At 38.6% G+C, this 17,464-nt stretch overlaps 1 protein-coding gene across 1 annotated transcript; it reads right to left on the bottom strand.

The window, feature by feature from the left end:
• Positions 1–456: 456 nt before the first annotated feature.
• LOC114472807 (gastrula zinc finger protein XlCGF8.2DB-like) lies at positions 457–16,401 on the bottom strand. The gene is made up of 3 exons (XM_028462060.1): positions 16,158–16,401; positions 15,502–15,989; positions 457–688 (listed from the first exon to the last, which is right to left on the bottom strand). Exons 1-3 carry the CDS (start codon positions 16,373–16,375, stop codon positions 492–494), a joined length of 903 nt encoding a protein of 300 aa, XP_028317861.1. The 5' UTR covers positions 16,376–16,401; the 3' UTR covers positions 457–491.
• Between the last annotated feature and the right edge of the window lie 1,063 nt (positions 16,402–17,464).

Below are 17,464 nucleotides of genomic sequence, written 5' to 3' on the forward strand. Positions count from 1 at the left end.
TAATATTCAAGACTCCGTGGATGATTTCAACAATCAACTAAAGACGTATTTTTTTAGGGAGGCTTTCTAGCCACACTTTTGTATCTGCCCAATGTAGACTTTGTACAGTATGTACCCTTTTATTTCTTGCATTCTACCCACACTGCACTGTACTGGCATATGTACTCTGTTATTATTGTTGTTTTAAACTGTAAAATGTGAAGCACTTTGTGACCCTGGTCTGTGAAAAGCACTATATAAATAAATTTTACTTACATACTTACAAAATAAACAAACTGTAAAACAAACTATAAAACTTCTGCCAAAATCTGTTGTGTTAACTCCGGAAGAACTAACTTACAAAACTCTAACCACACTTCAAAGTTCAACTATACCTAAACGTATGTAGCTAAAAAAAAAAATATTTACTACACACATTACATTTGAAAATATTTTATGTGTTGACTCTGTGGACCTTCAGTTCAGACTTTTTTTTCCATAACATTTTCAGGTCAAACATCACATTCAAATGGTTTCTCTCCTGTGTGGATTCTCATGTGTTTCTTAAGGGTGAGCTTATGGGTAAAACATTTACTACAAACGTCACATTTAAATGGTTTCTCACCTGTGTGAATTCTCATGTGTGACTGCAAAAAATCCTTACGGGTAAAACATTTACGACAAACGTCACATTTAAATAGTTTCTCTCCTGTGTGGATTTTCATGTGTGACTGCAAGGAATCCTTACGAGAAAAACATTTACTACAAACATCACATTTCAATAGATTCTCTCCTGTGTGGATTCTCCTGTGTGACTTAAGGGTGAGCCTATAGGTAAAACATTTACAACAAACATCGCATTTAAATGGTTTCTCACCTGTGTGAATTATCACGTGTGACTGCAAAGAATCCTTACGGGTAAAACATTTACTACAAACATCACATTTAAATGGTTTATCACCTGTGTGAATTATCATGTGTAACTGCAAAGAATCCTTACGGGTAAAACATTTACTACAAACATCACATTTAAATAGTTTCTCTCCTGTGTGGATTCTCATGTGTGACTTTAGATGAGGCTTTTGAATAAAACATTTACTACAAATATCACATTTGAACGGTTTCTCACCTGTGTGGATTCTCATGTGTTTCTTAAGGGTGAGCTTATAGGGAAAAGACTTACAACAAACATCACATTTAAATGGTTTCTCACGTGTGTGAATTCTCATGTGTGACTGCAAGGAATCCTTACGGGTAAAACATTTACAACAAAGATCACATTTAAATAGTTTCTCTCCTGTGTGGATTCTCCTGTGTGACTCAAGGTGAGGCTTTTGAATAAAACATTTACCACAAACGTCACATTTAAATGGTTTCTCTCCTGTGTGGATTCTCATGTGATTCTTAAGGGTGAGCTTATGGGTAAAACATTTACAACAAACATCGCATTTAAATGATTTCTCTCCTGAGTGGATTCTCATGTGTGACTGCAAGTGATACTTTCGAATAAAACATTTACTACAAACATCACATTTAAATGGTTTCTCTCCACCCACACATTCAGATGTCATTTTTACCTGAACCTTCTTCTTTGAACAAATCTGTTGAAATGAACTAATCTGTGTTTTGGAAGCTTTACATCCCATTTCAGCATTTTTACTTGAGTCAGACGTCTTTCTCTTTTTCATGGTGGAGTCACAGTCAGCTTCAGTTTCAGATTCAATCTCTGACAGAGGTTTCTGCCAACTGTCTTCCTCATCATCATGATCATCATCATCCTCCTCGCTACTACCCTCAGTCTGAGACGATTCTGTTTCCGTTCCATCAGGACCTTGTAGTATTAAACTGCTTGGATCTGGGTTCTGAGCTGCTTCTGGTTCTTTGCTGTGAATTCCCACAGTTTGTCTTTTCATGAATTCATTCAAACTCCAGGTTGAAGGTTCCTCCTTTATGTTCATTTCTGTTAGTTGTCTCCAGTGTAGCTGGGAGGCCTGAAGCTTCTCCTCTTCATCTTCACATTTAACAGGACAAGCAGCACTGTTTGTCTCCTGCTGCACACAAAGCTGGTTTTCCTCCTGACCTTCACTGAGCATCTCTGGTTCCTCCTTTATGTGGAGACGCTCTGGGAGCAGCTGCTCCACATTCTTCTTCTCACTGAAAACACAGTCAGTGACTGATGGTTGCTGGAGCTGTAATCTGTGCAGGTGGATTGTGGGCATGAAGGCAGCCATCTTAAATGTTTCCATTTCATTTGTATTTGGAAAAGATTGGGAATCTGAAGGTAGACACAAAACACAACATTACAAGAAAACTCACAATATTTCCACTCATTTGATTTTAACAGGAAAATCTTAACTGTTGTTCAGCCTGTGTTTAATATATTTTGTGACTTCTTTTATATTTATGATCACTAGTACAGTGCCCGTCGGAAGTATGAATTCATGTAGGAACTTAAAGCTGATAGATATCTGTTTATGTATGATTCTTCTGAAATGCAAAAAAAAAATTGGGATTGGGAACAGAATTGTCTACTGGTGTTATGGTGGAGACTCTTACCAGGAAGGATCATTTTCATTTCACTTTCCACTGGAACTTCTTGCACTCCATGTTCAGTCTTGATGGCTTGTAACGGAGAGGATGTGTTTAATGATGTTCCTGCTGTCCTCTGGTGGGAACAATGTTGATTTCGTTTAAAGACAACATTTCTCTGTGGACTGCAGTGATCTTTAAAGGCTTGAAGAACATCCTCCATTGTCAGCTCATCTCTAACCGTCAGTGTGTTGAACACGTCCAGTGCATCCTCGCCGATGGCGTGGAGTAAAATGTCAATCTTTCCTTTTTCATCGTTCTCCCCTGAGGCCGCTATATACCGCCGAAAGCTTTGTTCCCAGCTGCACCAGTTGTCAGCGGTGAGAGACTGTGATGACGGTGCTTTGAACTGCTCCATTTCCTCCCTTTTTTTCTTCTCTTTTTACTTTTCTATCCGTCTCGGCGGTGCTAGCTCCTCTGCTAGCTCCTCGGTTAGCTCCTCTGCTAGCTCCTCGGTTAGCATTACGCTCCAGCCTCTCTGTGTGTCTGCAACCGTGTTGTGCTCTTTTTACTTTCTACTGGAGCTTTATGGCGCTATTATAGGCTAAATAGTAATAACATTCACTAACTTAGAAAGATATGAACAGATTCGGCAACAACTCATCAACGGAACATTGATTTTACAAAACAAATACCTCGTTGGAAGCTACAACCTGATTTTCCTCAAAACGAGCCGTCCTCTGGTCTTGGTCTCGACTGTGGCTGGGATGCGCAGGGACCGTCTGCAAATTGCAACACCGGAAAAAAAGATACAAAAATAAAAACCAATAACTTCACACAGGAGAGTGGTAGTGTCATCAAACTCACAGCACACATAGACTAACTCCCCTGGTTATACTACAACACTTAGTTCCAACAAAATTGCTTTCATATAATTTTAGTGATTTTTTAATCATTAAATGAGCACTAAAATATGCAATAACTGTACTATGACATGTTGTAGTTTTTTTTTTTTTTTTTTTTAACTCACAGCACACATAGGTGAGCTCTTTTTTTAAGAGAACATACACAGTACGCTTGTTAAAAATGACATCTCAATCACACTCACAGTAACAGAAGATATTTAGCTGTTTTATATTTCATGTCATGGGTAAGTTATTTGTCATTTATACTAAAATGTATTTTCGTTTTTTAACATTAGATGAAATGCTGAAATCATGTGACCTAAACCATGTGCTTCACCAACTGTCTCATGTCTCATCAATACAACACAATTTGAACAACCTCATTAAACCAATATAACAAAATGTGTTATGAAAGTCATTAAGCACTGCCAGTATGTTATCACAATGTAACCTTTAACAGTTCATAAGTAATGTCATCTCGTCGTTGCAGTATTATGACTTGATTTCATATAATTGCAGGGTTTTCTTTATACTTATCAATAAAGTCACTATTATAGGCTGCAGGGTAACAAAAATCACTAACATTTTATGAAAGCACATTTATTGAAACTAATTGTTGTCATGTAATGAAGAAGAGTTTATCTATGTGTGCTCTGAGTTTGATGACACAACAACATGTTAAAGTACAGTTATTGCATTATTTAGTACTTATTTAATGATGTAAAAATCACTATAATAATATGAAAGCACATTTGTTCAACCTTTTTACTATTTTAATAGTGTTAACTTGAATATTGAATTTAATCCAAAGAAAATCGAACGACAAAAGACCCTAAAATATCATAGTAACACTGACTCTACACATTGACACACAAGATCTCTGTTTCCTGCACTGATTTTTCATTACAGGGAGGGAGGGAGGGAGAGAGAGAGAGGTGAAGAATAATGAAAGAGCGTTGACGATGTGAGAGAAAATGAGATAACAAAAGACTTAGGAAGTTCTTCACTACTTCTCTGAAGTCAATTAATTTCCTAAATGTAATACTTCACAGCTGAGTTCATTATTTTACATAGACTTTTCTACTGACTCTCAGAATCTAAACATGGGTTGCTGCCCTTGTGGCGACCCCCCCATGCTATATGTTATTGTCTTTTTATTCATTTTCCACAGCTCCATCATCCAGTTCATCCTTTGCTCCTCCATCATTACCTAGTAAGCTGCAGCTACAGCCAAGGAAAAGGCCTGACTGCAGTGTGTCATCCACTCTGCGGAGGTCATCGGCTGCAATCTGCCCTCCTTCCAGGACCTGTACACCTCCAGGACTCTAAGGAGTGCAGGAAAGACTGTGACCGACCCCATCCACAAACTGTTTCAAAATCTCTCCTATGGAAGGAGATTGTTATTATTGTTCATCCTTTATCTATACCTCACCCTTTATGTCTATCGCTATTGTGTTTCTGGGTTGCTTTTGTTTCTCGCACCAACTGCCTTGTTAAATTCCTTGTGCCCTGTTTTACTGTGCCTAGCATTAAAATGTATTCTGATGTTCTTGAATGGGATGAAACTGTGCTAATTGTGCGAATGAAGTTTTTCCGATTCTGATAAACATATAAAATTACAATAAAAACACAATATGACTAACAAAAATGCCTACAAAAAAAGCCGTTTCTTGTGTTAATGCTCAGATTGGTTATTATTCTAATGCTAACATGATTGATCATGTGAGCCTCAGATGAGATACAATCAGTTTTGTGGCCACGCTGTGATAAAAGCAGCTCATCTCTGGGTTAGATCGTATTCCTTCTTACTTAGGAAGACACATTTTCCCACAGATTGGTGAGGTACAACACTTGTATAATAATAATGAGTCAAAGTGTGAGCAGTAGACAACTGGACCCATGTGGAGTTTGTTCCCTGCTTTCAAATAGATCCCAAGATGTCTACTAGTTAATAATTAGTTCACTAACCAATATTCACGATGAAAAATTCAACACAAATTCAAGAAATATCTGCTTTTATGCAATCTGGAAAAAAAAAATCCCAAAATAAATAAACTGCAGAAGTGTAAATTACTCAATAAAGAGATATTTTTTAATGTAACACAGATGAGGCTTTAACATTCAAATGTAAAACAAGTAACAATGTTTACAGTTATACTTATAGAAGATAAACAATTACACAAAATAAATCAACTGTAAAAACAAGCTGACCAACTCAAAAATGTCTGCCAAAATATGACAGTGTACGGCCGGAGGCACTGCGGTGGCCCGGGGCGCTGTCTGCGTGTTTAATTCAGAATTACATTTTCATTAGGAATTAAGTATTTACAAGGTCAGTTTAAAGAGGAATTGACTTTTATTCTGCTCCCATATAAACCAGTCATGAAAAGCTACTTAACCTCCAACTGTTCAATAGCAAGACATACTTTCTACTGGCACTGCACGAGTGTAGCTAAAAAAACAATGAATATAATGAGAAAATATTTACTACACACAACTTTTGAAAGTATTTACCAACAGTATGTGTGTACTCTCTTGTGGACCTTCAGTTTAGACTTTTGTTCCTAACATTTCCATGTCAAACATCACATTTCAACGGTTTCTCTCCTATGTGAACTCTCATGTGTGACTTAAGGTTGCCCTTTTGATGAAAAAATTGACTACAAACATCACATTTAAATGGTTTCTCTCCTGTGTGGATTCTCATGTGCAACTTAAGGTTACACTTTTTAATAAAGCATTTACTACACACAACACATTTAAACGATTTCTCTCCAGTGTGAATTCTCATGTGTGACTGAAGGTGATGCTTTCGAGTGAAACAATTACTACAGACATCACATTTAAATGGTTTCTCTCCAGTGTGCATTCTCATGTGTGACTGCAGGTAATACTTTTGAGTTAATTGTTTACTACAAACATCACATTTAAATGGTTTCTCTCCTGAATGGACTCTTATGTGTTTCTTAAGGTCAGACTTTAGAATAAAACATTTACTACAAACATCACATTTAAATGGTTTTTCTCCTGTGTGGATTCTCATGTGTGACTTAAGGTAAACCTTTTGACTAAAACATTTATTACAAATATCACATTTAAATGGTTTCTCTCCAGTGAGTGATGCTTTCTCACCACCCACACATTCAGATGTCATTTTTACCTGAACCTTCTTCTTTGAACAAATCTGTCGAAATAAACTAAACTGTATTTTGGAAGCTTTACATCCCATTTCAGCATTTTTACATGAGTCAGACGTCTTTCTCTTTTTTATGGTGGAGTCACAGTCAGCTTCAGTTTCAGTCTCTGACAGAGGTTTCTGCCAACATTCTTCATTATCATTGTCATCATCCTTGCTACTATATTCAGTCTGAGACGAGTTTGTTTCCGTTCCATCAGGACCTTGTAGTATTAAACTGCTTGGATCTGGGTTCTGAGCTGCTTCTGGTTCTTTGCTGTGAATTCCCACAGTTTGTCTTTTTATTAATTCATTCAAACTCCAGGTTGAAGGTTCCTCCTTTATGTTCATTTCTGTTAGTTGTCTCCAGTGTAGCTGGGAGGCCTGAAGCTTCTCCTCTTCATCTTCACATTTAACAGGACAAGCAGCACTGTTTGTCTCCTGCTGCACACAAAGCTGGTTTTTCTCCTGACCTTCACTGAGCATCTCTGGTTCCTCCTTTATGTGGAGATGCTCTGGGAGCAGCTGCTCCACATTCTTCTTCTCACTGAAAACACAGTCAGTGACTGATGGTTGCTGGAGCTGTAATCTGTGCAGGTGGATTGTGGGCATGAAGGCAGCCATCTTAAATGTTTCCATTTCATTTGTATTTGGAAAAGATTGGGAATCTGAAGGTAGACACAAAACACAACATTACAAGAAAACTCACAATATTTCCACTCATTTGATTTTAACAGGAAAATCTTAACTGTTGTTCAGCCTGTGTTTAATATATTTTGTGACTTCTTTTATATTTATGATCACTAGTACAGTGCCCGTCGGAAGTATGAATTCATGTAGGAACTTAAAGCTGATAGATATCTGTTTATGTATGATTCTTCTGAAATGCAAAAAAAAAATTACTAGTCTTACTATAGTCTACTGCAGGTGGTCATTCATATACATTCATGTATATAAGTCCCACCCCTATACAAATGGAAACATTCGCCAAATGTGCCCAGTGGCACGCGTGCAACCACTCCTCACTTCAAGTTGAAATGTGTCCTCTGTCTGAAGAACCAGATAGTTTGTGAAATGATCGGCAATTGGCCATCAACAACTTCCGGGAACTATTTGAAACTTCCGGGCACTCTTCTGTTGTTGCAACTCTCTCTCTAAACGGCTCTGTGTGTGTTCAGCATGTATATACAATGTGCACATTAGGTTTTATAGCACGTGATGAAAATGTCAGCATTTATAATGCCATGTTGACAAAAAAATGTGTGTTGACTAAGAAATGTGCATGTTTCGCTTTGAGCACAGTCGCTGCTTCCGGGTCCCGTCTGTCCGGGTCAGCGGTCAAACTAAAATGAAAATAAATGTTTTGAAATCACCAAATAAGTCCAAAATAACAGATGCACACCCTCGGGCAGGCTGTGAAAAAAGTTTCAGGTCAAACAGATACCCCCTCAGGGGGATATTCGGGCCACACACAGGCAGACAATCTTTGATTTATTAGATAGATGCATTATATATATATATATATATATATATATATATATATATATATATATATATATATATATATATTTTTTTTTTTTTTTTTTAAATAAATAAACGTATTTTACTTAAAAAAATAAAAAATTGGATGCTAAATAGAAAAAGTATATACACACTGAAACAATTAATTACTATAATTTATGTTATATGATTTGGAACTGGCCCTGTGATGGACTGGCGCCCTGTCCAGGGTGTACCCCCGCCAAGCGCCCTATGAGAGCCGGAGATTGGCACCGGCAGACCCCCGCGACCCTGTTAAACGGGAATAAGCGGGTATGGAAATGGGTGGATGGATGGATGGATTTGGAACTGAAAAGTTTCATTACTTAACCATATAATAATAACCACTATGAGGTTTGTCCAAAGGACAGCATTCATTTCTGTGACTCTGTGGGATTTGAACCAGTTTCCCTTCATTATGTTGTGCTCTCTAACTTTCCAGTGAAAACACTTACCTAATTGTTTACTGGTATTACGGTGGAGACTCATTTTCATTTCACCTTCCACTGGAACTTCTTGCACTCCATGTTCAGTCTTGATGGTTTGTAACGGAGTCTTTTCTTGCTCTGCATATTATTTCTACTGATCCGGTGCTAGCTCCTCTGCTAGCTCGGATAGCATTCTATTCCATATTCTCTGTCTGCAACTCCGTCTTCTGACACCGTGTTGTGCTCTCTTACTTTCCACTGGAATTTAAAGCGCTATTATAGTGTGACCTGACTCCGTCTGTAGGCTGGAAATTAATAAGATTTAAAGAGATACTTCATTGTACTTTCCGCTTTTTCTTCTTCTGCTGCTCAAACTCAGCGGTTCTTTTTCTTCTTCTTCTTCTTGTTTTCCGGCGGTTGGCATCCATGGCTTATGGAGCATTACCGCCACCTTCTGCTCTGGAGTGTGGGTCAGACAACAAGGCCCAATCACCTTTTTTTTTTTTTTTTTTTTAATTAACAAATGAAGCTTACTATGGAAGCCCAAAAGAGTCATAATTAAATAAATACAAACAATCTTTTTAAATAAATACTATTTTGATATTTAACAGACAAATATATAATATGGCCATTAAATTGTTAAATTATGAAATACGTTTTATTATTCTTAAATATCTATTTCCACAATGGCCCTTTTATTTCATAATGTCAAAAAAAACACAGTCATTTTCACCAATATTAAATTTTGAGTGTAAAAAATCTTTACAGGGATAAATATTGTTCATATTTTTAAAATGAACTTCTTTAGCTTTAGGTGGAGTAGGAAATTTAAGATAATGGCATCTAATATTTCTTAACGTTTTGACTGGTGAATCTTTGTACTAAATTTCGTTTTCTAAAAGATAAGGAGAAGTATGCATTGGTTGGCACTGTTCTGAGAAACTTGTTGTTACATTTCTTGTCCACAAAGGGACAGTCCTGGACCAGTAAGGAAGGCGCATGAGGAACAAGGTGCAGGTATATTAGAGAACCTTTCAGAGTGCAAATAATAGCTTGTGGTATTGCATTAATAACATCAGAAAATTGTTGGATTGTACAAGCAATATTGTATTTACGCTTGAAATCATCAAAATTAAGTAAATTCGCTCTCTTATCCATTGAATGCAAAACTGACCATATCATCCCAGTCTTTAAAGTAAAATGACTTTTATTGTAATAAGGATATACCGATTGTTCCATATTGGCGCGTTATGGGGTATGAAACTATGTTTATATATTAATTTCCAGTATTGTAGGACTTGTTCATGGAATTTTGATATTATTATGGGTAGTTTGGACAGTTCAAAATCACAGTGTAAAAGCAATTGAATGCCGCCTACATTGGAGAATATTTTAGCAGAAAGATTAAACCATAAAGTATTCATATGAGTCATAAAGTTTTGTAACCATCTTAGTTTTAAAACGCCATTTATCGGATCACAGTCGATAGCATTAAGACCACCTTCCTCTAAAGACTTGACAATGTCATTCTTCCTTATATAATGACGTCTATTTTTCCAGATGAAATTGAAGTTGTTTTGATTGATTTGTTTAATAACAGTTTGTGGAATGTCCAGAGAATATGCAGGGTAAATGATTCTTGAGACCTTCCATTTTAGAGAGCAATAACCTACCAAATATGGAGAGATCTCTCTGTAACCATGTATTTAATATAGATTTACTCTTTTTAATTGTATTATGAAATTACTTTTTAATCAGACTTCTGAGTTTTTTGAGATGGTAATCCCCAAGTATTTCACTTGGTCTTTAACAGGTATATCATACAGGGGTATTTGAGGGTGGTCATGAATTGCCATTAATTCACATTTATCAATATTTAAGTGAAGTCCAGAGGCTTTGGAAAAATAACTGACTACTTGCAGAGCTATAGGTATTTGTGTCTAATTTTTAAGGAAAAGGATGGTATCATCTGCAAGCTGAATTATAGCTAATGGGTTGCCTAAAACATCTAATATTTTGACCTCTTCACAGTTTTTGAACATAATGCTAAGAATTTCTACAACCATTAAGTAAAGGGGATGCAGGGCATCCTTGTCAAATAGCTCTTTTAACATCAAATCGTTTACAGGTACCAAAAGGGAGCAACACAGAACTATTGATATCACTGTATAATATTTTGATAATTTCACAAAAGGCATCTCCAAAACTAAATTGATGCAATGTATCAACCCAGTCAAATGCCTTACAAAAGTCCAAAAAAAGAATAAAACCATCATCCTCAGTTTTGTCCCGATAATCTAATAAATCTAGCACCATCCTAATGTTATGATAGAGCGACCTCTGAAAAAACCAGATTGTGATTCACTGATAATTTGTGAAATACCTTGTTTTAAGTCTGTTAGCAACAACATAAGCAAAATGTTTATAATCCACATTGCGTAAGGTTATCGGTCTTAAATTGTTCAAGTACTTTTTTATCATTACCACTTTTGGGGATCAGTGAAATAAGTCCTTGTTTCATGGTGTTCATAAGAGATTTAGCTTTGATACATTCTTGTATGGCAAAGGAAAAAAAAGGTATTTTATATCCTCCAAGAAGTGTTTGTAAAAGTCTGATGAGAGGCCATCCTGAACAGGGGATTTCCTTAGGGAGAGCTGTTTAACTGCAGTATCTAACTCAAACATATCAATGTCTACATCACACATTTCCTTAAAATCCAGGCTGATGGTAGGAATGTTGTGTTTTATACTGTCCAGGAGAGATGAGTCTTTATCAGAGGTCGATGAATAAAGATCCTTATATAATTGATAAACTTCCTCAGCAATGACTATGGGATCCATGCATTCAACATCATTAATCATGAGTCAATCCTCTCCTGTCTCATCTTTTCAAGGCCACAAAAATATGCTGTGTTATGTTCACCTTCTTTGATCCATTTGGCTCTCGATCAAACAAAAACTCCTCTGGCTCTTCGAGAGCTTAATTCATTCATTTTGGATGTTCCCTCAGAGTCTTGCTTCTTTCCTTTCCAAAACGTATTGAAACCTCTCTGAAAAAATTCCCATATGGTAGTTACCAAAAGTTACATCATATCTGATTTCTGAAATTAAGTCCTTATTGTGTTGCAATATTCCTGTTTTTTCAGCAAGTCTGCATTAAATTTCCAATACACATTCTTTTTGTTAGTACTTACATCTGGTTTTAAGTTAAGGTACAACAGGCAGTGGTAGGTTAATGGTGCATTGGAGATAGTGACATCTGAGACATGGTTAACCAATTCTGGAGCAGCCAACCACAAGTCAATTCTAGATCTTATAGCCCCATTAGGTTTAATTCACGAGTACCTTCTGAGCTTTGGATTTACGTATATAACTACAGTTCTATGAATCCCGGATGACCACCAGAGGGCGGTGCTGAAAGCACTGAATGTTCCCTTCGCGCATGTACACAGTTCGAGTAGTTATACAAACAAAGTCACACCTGTGACCCGGGATGATGCCCCGGAAGTAATATATCCCCGCATCACCCGTGACTCTGTTTCTACAGAATTTTCTCGCGGAAACACAAGGATTCTGAGTGACAAACTCTGGCGGTCATCCGGGATTCATAGAACCATAGTTACATACTCTTGTTCTATTTCATCCCTACTGACTGTCAGAGGGTGGTGCTGAAAGCACTGAATGATTAATATCAACGATGTCACCAAGAATCCTTAGTACATACCTCACTGAGACGACCCAGGAGTTCCTTGCAGCAGAACTCGGCCAAGAGGAGAAGGAGTGGCCACATTGATGTTGTAGTATCTGGTGAATGTGCATTTCGAAGCCCACAATGCAGCAGCACAGATATCCTCCAAAGGAACCCCCCTCAAAACCGCTCATGAAGTGGAGACGCTGCTGGTAGAATGGGCTTTGACGGTGGAGCATGACCTCCTGACCGATAGGTGTTGCGAATGATCTCCACAATCCAATGAGACAGACACTGTTTGGAAAGAGGACATCCAATCTTAGGGCCACCATAACATAAAAAAAGCTGGTCTGTGCGGCGCATACCATCTGTAGCCTCAATGTATGCCTGCAGTGTCGGCACAGGACACAATGCCGACCTGTCTCCACCCTCTCCCAGAGGGAGATGAAACCGGGCCAAGTGCAATGGCCGATTGGGACAACACCTTGGGCACAAACACTGTTAGGCCACAAAGTGACACCAGAACCATCCGGACACCATCTGAGACATGAGGGACTGACAGAGAAGGCCTGTAACTCATCAACCCTTCTGGCAGAAACAATAGCCAACAAAAAAGCAGTCTTACATGAAAGCCACTTAAGCTCCACCTGCCCCAAAGGCTCAAAAGGGGGGCTGCATAGGGACTCGAGAACTAAAGACAAGTCCCACACTGGAGCCCGTGGTGCCGTCTGCGGACACAACCGACAAGCGCCCTGCAAAAAAAGAGAGACCAAATTATGACTGCCAATTGCCAACAATTGTTGACCATACCATGAGAGCATGATATAGGTGCAACATACACCTTTAGGGTGGAGGGAGACCGACCACCATCCAGGAGAAACTGAAGGAACTCCAGAACGATGAGAATCGAACAGGAGATTGGATCCTTGCGGGCAGAGCACAAATGTCAAAACAGCTTCCACCAATTCTCATATTGGTGGCGAGTAGAGACCGCCTTGGCATTCAAGATGGTCTGACCAACGGAACCACAGCTCAAGGCGGTGGGGAGTGGGGTGCCAAATCCGACCTCTCAATTGTAGCAGCAGATATGTCCTGGCTGGGAGCCGTCATGGTGTGCCGCGGCAGAGACTGTGCAGCAACGGGAACCATAGCTGCCCCAGCCAGTACGGAGCCACCAACAACAAACGGTGACCCTCCTGGAGAACCCTCTGAAGAGTTGGCCAAATCAGAGGAAGAGGGGGAAAAACATACATGAGGGACTGAGGCCACGGATGTGCCAACACATCCCAGCCCAGAGGACCAGGTACCCCCTCGAGGGAGAACCACAGAGGGCAATGAGTGGACTCCACTGCGGCAAACAAATCCACCTCCGTCCGACCAAACAAGCACCAAATAGTGTGCACCACCTGTGAGTGGAGGGACCTCTCCCCAGAACCTTCATGTAACAATTGAGCCCCCGCACGTTCAGAATGGGACGTAATGCGCCATTTTTTTGGGGTACGAGAAGTACGTGGAATAGTAGCCTCTGGGTTGCAGCAGAGGATCTACTGCCTCGACTGCACCCTTCGCCAGGAGGGCAGATAGCTCCTCGTCCAGTGCTAGAGCCTTTGCTGGGTCATTTTGACCCGGCTGGAGATGTGTGGCCGGCATCGGAATTGCAATCTATACGCCTCAGACAAGGCTGACGGAGCAAGCCAAACCTGCCTACGAGCCTGAACAAGGTAAGACATAACCAGTCCAAGCTCCCTTGTCAAAAGAGCAAAAGCCTTCAGGGCTGCGTCATTAAACCCACTAGCAGCGGGTGCACCAGTAGCATCTTCCAGGGAGGCAAATGTTGCAAACATAAGGTGCTCCAGTGAGTTGCCTAGGCGACCAGTGCGCCCACCAGAGTAATACGCTCTGCTGAGAAGGTCATCAGTAACACTGCATTGGGGCCGAGGATACCCAACATCCTGGCACAAGGCCTCCTCGGGTGACACAATGAGGGATGCAGAACCCTCACACCCTGCACATAATCTATTCAAACTCCTCCCCTCCGGCAGAAGTTACAGATCAATGTGCGCCAAAACAACCCACCAAAACAGTTTCTTCCCCCAGGCTGTCACTCTGATTAATGATAAACAGTCAAAAAGTGTCAGACCTGTTGCTGTGTAATAATCCTGGAACTAAACATAACAACCCTGGAACAATCACTGTGAATGTTCATGTACATAAACGTATACTATTTAATTTAAATGTTCACCTGCACTACTCATCACTACACTATAATCTTATTATTATGCACTGCACTGATTTTTCATTATAAGGAGAGAGAAATAAGAGAGATCTGACAAATGAGACATCATGCATGAACAAGCTTTGATGATGTCAGAGAACACGAGATAATAAAGGACTCTGGAAGTTCTTTACTACTTCTCTAACGTCAATCATTTCCTAAATGTAAGACTTCACAGCTGATTTCATTCTTTTACAGTTAGATTTTGCTTTTGACTCACAGCCCCTATTGATTTTCAGCCCCTTACTCATTGTAAAGGGCTGAAAATAAACAATACTATAAATATTAACTTTTGAATTTCATCACTTACTGCCCTTGGTCTAATTCTATGTAGATCCAAAGCAAACGCACAAAAGGCTTTAAAAAATACACTGAACAAAAATACAGACAAGGATTCAAAAAATGACATAATGACTCAAAACCACATACAAAATGACAAAAATAAAACCCCAAAAAACAAAAGGGCTCCAAAAACACATACATTTGCAATAAAACACACAATATGACAAACAAAATGCCTTCAAAAAAAAACACAAAATTACCTGAAAAATTAACTGCAGAATCAAAAAATATCTGCCTTTGTGCAATTTGTAAAAAAAACAACAAATAAAGTGCATAAGTGTTAATTATTCTATAAAGAGACAGTTTTTTTTAATGTAACACAGATAGAGCTTTAATATTCAAAGGTAAAACAAGTAACACAAAATGTTTACAGTTTAATTATAGAATGTAAACAAACACACACACACAAAAAAAAAAAAACTGTAAAAAACAACTCTAAAACATTTGCCAAAAACTCTAACTACACTTCAAACTTATGTAGCTAAAAAAACCAAAGTACAACTAATAAGAAAATATTTACTACAAACATTACAATTTAAAATCTTTTGTGTGAGGACTGTCTTGGGGACCTTCAGTTCAGACTTTTTTTTATACATATATAATGTTTTCAAGTCAAACATCACATTCAAATGGTTTCTCACCTGTGTGAATTCTCATGTGTTTCTTAAGGGTGGGCTTAGAGGTAAAAAAATTACAACAAACATCACATCTCAATGGTTTCCCACCTATGTGAGTTATCATGTGTGACTGCAAGGAATCCTTACGGGTAAAACATTTACTACAAACAACACATTTAAATAGTTTCTCTCCTGTGTGGATTCTCATGTGTGATTGCAAGGAATTCTTACGGGTAAAACATTTACTACAAACATCACATTTAAATAGTTTCTCACATGCGTGGATTCTCATGTGTTTCTTAAGGGTGGGCTTATAGGTAAAAAATTTACAACAAACATCACATCGAAATGGTTTCCCACCGATGTGAGTTATCATGTGTGACTGCAAGGAACCCTTACGGGTAAAACATTTACTACAAACATCACATTTAAATAGTTTCTCTCCTGTGTGGATTGTCATGTGTGACTGCAAGGAATTCTTACGGGTAAAACATTTACTACAAACATCACATTTAAATAGTTTCTCTCCAGTATGGATCCCCATGTGTGACTGCAGGGAATCCTTACGAGTAAAACATTTACTACAAACATCACATTTGAATGGTTTATCTCCTGTGTGGATTCTCATGTGTGACTTAAGGTAATCCCTTCGAATAAAAAAAATACTACAAACATCACATTTAAATGGTTTCTCTCCTGTGTGGATTCTCATGTGTGACTGAAAGGAATCCTTACGGGTAAAACGTTTACTACAAACATCACATTTAAATGGTTTCTCTCCAGTGAGTGATGCTTTCTCACCACCCACACATTCAGATGTCATTTTTACCTGAACCTTCTTCTTTGAACAAATCTGTTGAAATGAACTAATCTGTGTTTTGGAAGCTTTACATCCCATTTCAGCATTTTTACTTGAGTCAGACGTCTTTCTATTATTCATGGTGGAATCACAGTCAGTTTCAGCTTCAGATTCAGTCTCTGACAGAGGTTTCTGCCAAATGTCTTCATTATCATGATCCTCATCATCATCCTCAGTACTACCCTCAGTCTGAGACGATTCTGTTTCCGTTCCATCAGGACCTTGTAGTATTAAACTGTTTGGATCTGGGTTCTGAGCTGCTTCTGGTTCTTTGCTGTGAATTCCCACAGTTTGTCTTTTTATTAATTCATTCAAACTCCAGGTTGAAGGTTCCTCCTTTATGTTCATTTCTGTTAGTTGTCTCCAGTGTAGCTGGGAGGCCTGAAGCTTCTCCTCTTCATCTTCACATTTAACAGGACAAGCAGCACTGTTTGTCTCCTGCTGCACACAAAGCTGGTTTTCCTCCTGACCTTCACTGAGCATCTCTGGTTCCTCCTTTATGTGGAGACGCTCTGGGAGCAGCTGCTCCACATTCTTCTTCTCACTGAAAACACAGTCAGTGACTGATGGTTGCTGGAGCTGTAATCTGTGCAGGTGGATTTTGTGCATGAAGGCAGACATCTTAAATGTTTCCATTTCATTTGTATTTGGAAAAGATTGGGAATCTGAAGATAAACACAAGAAAACTCACAATGTTTCTACTCATTTAATTTTAACAGGAAAATCTTAACCTGTGTTTAATATGTCATGGCAAATTTTATATTCATCATCATATCCTCAAATGTATGTTCATGTGTACAATTTGTCATGTTTTAATACATGACGACTCCATTAATCTTTACACTTTTGAACAGCTGAATCATGATTAAACAGTACAGATCGTATTATTCTCAGTGCAGCACAGTCTCTGCCAAGGACATACACTGACGTACACACTTATCAAGACAGATAAAGACTGGAGCCAAACCTTCTCATAACATCTTCATCATCCTCCAACATTGCCACTATGGGCATCTGACTCCCTCCCTTTTGTCTCTCACTGTTGGGACCTTTTCTTATCTGTATAAAAGCTTAAGCTTTGAAACTGTCGGGGCGGGGCGCGGCACTTCCTTTGGACGTCCGCCTGGA

Source organism: Gouania willdenowi, chromosome 12, assembly GCF_900634775.1.
Source record: "Gouania willdenowi chromosome 12, fGouWil2.1, whole genome shotgun sequence".
In the NCBI taxonomy this organism is placed as follows: Eukaryota; Metazoa; Chordata; class Actinopteri; order Blenniiformes; family Gobiesocidae; genus Gouania; species Gouania willdenowi.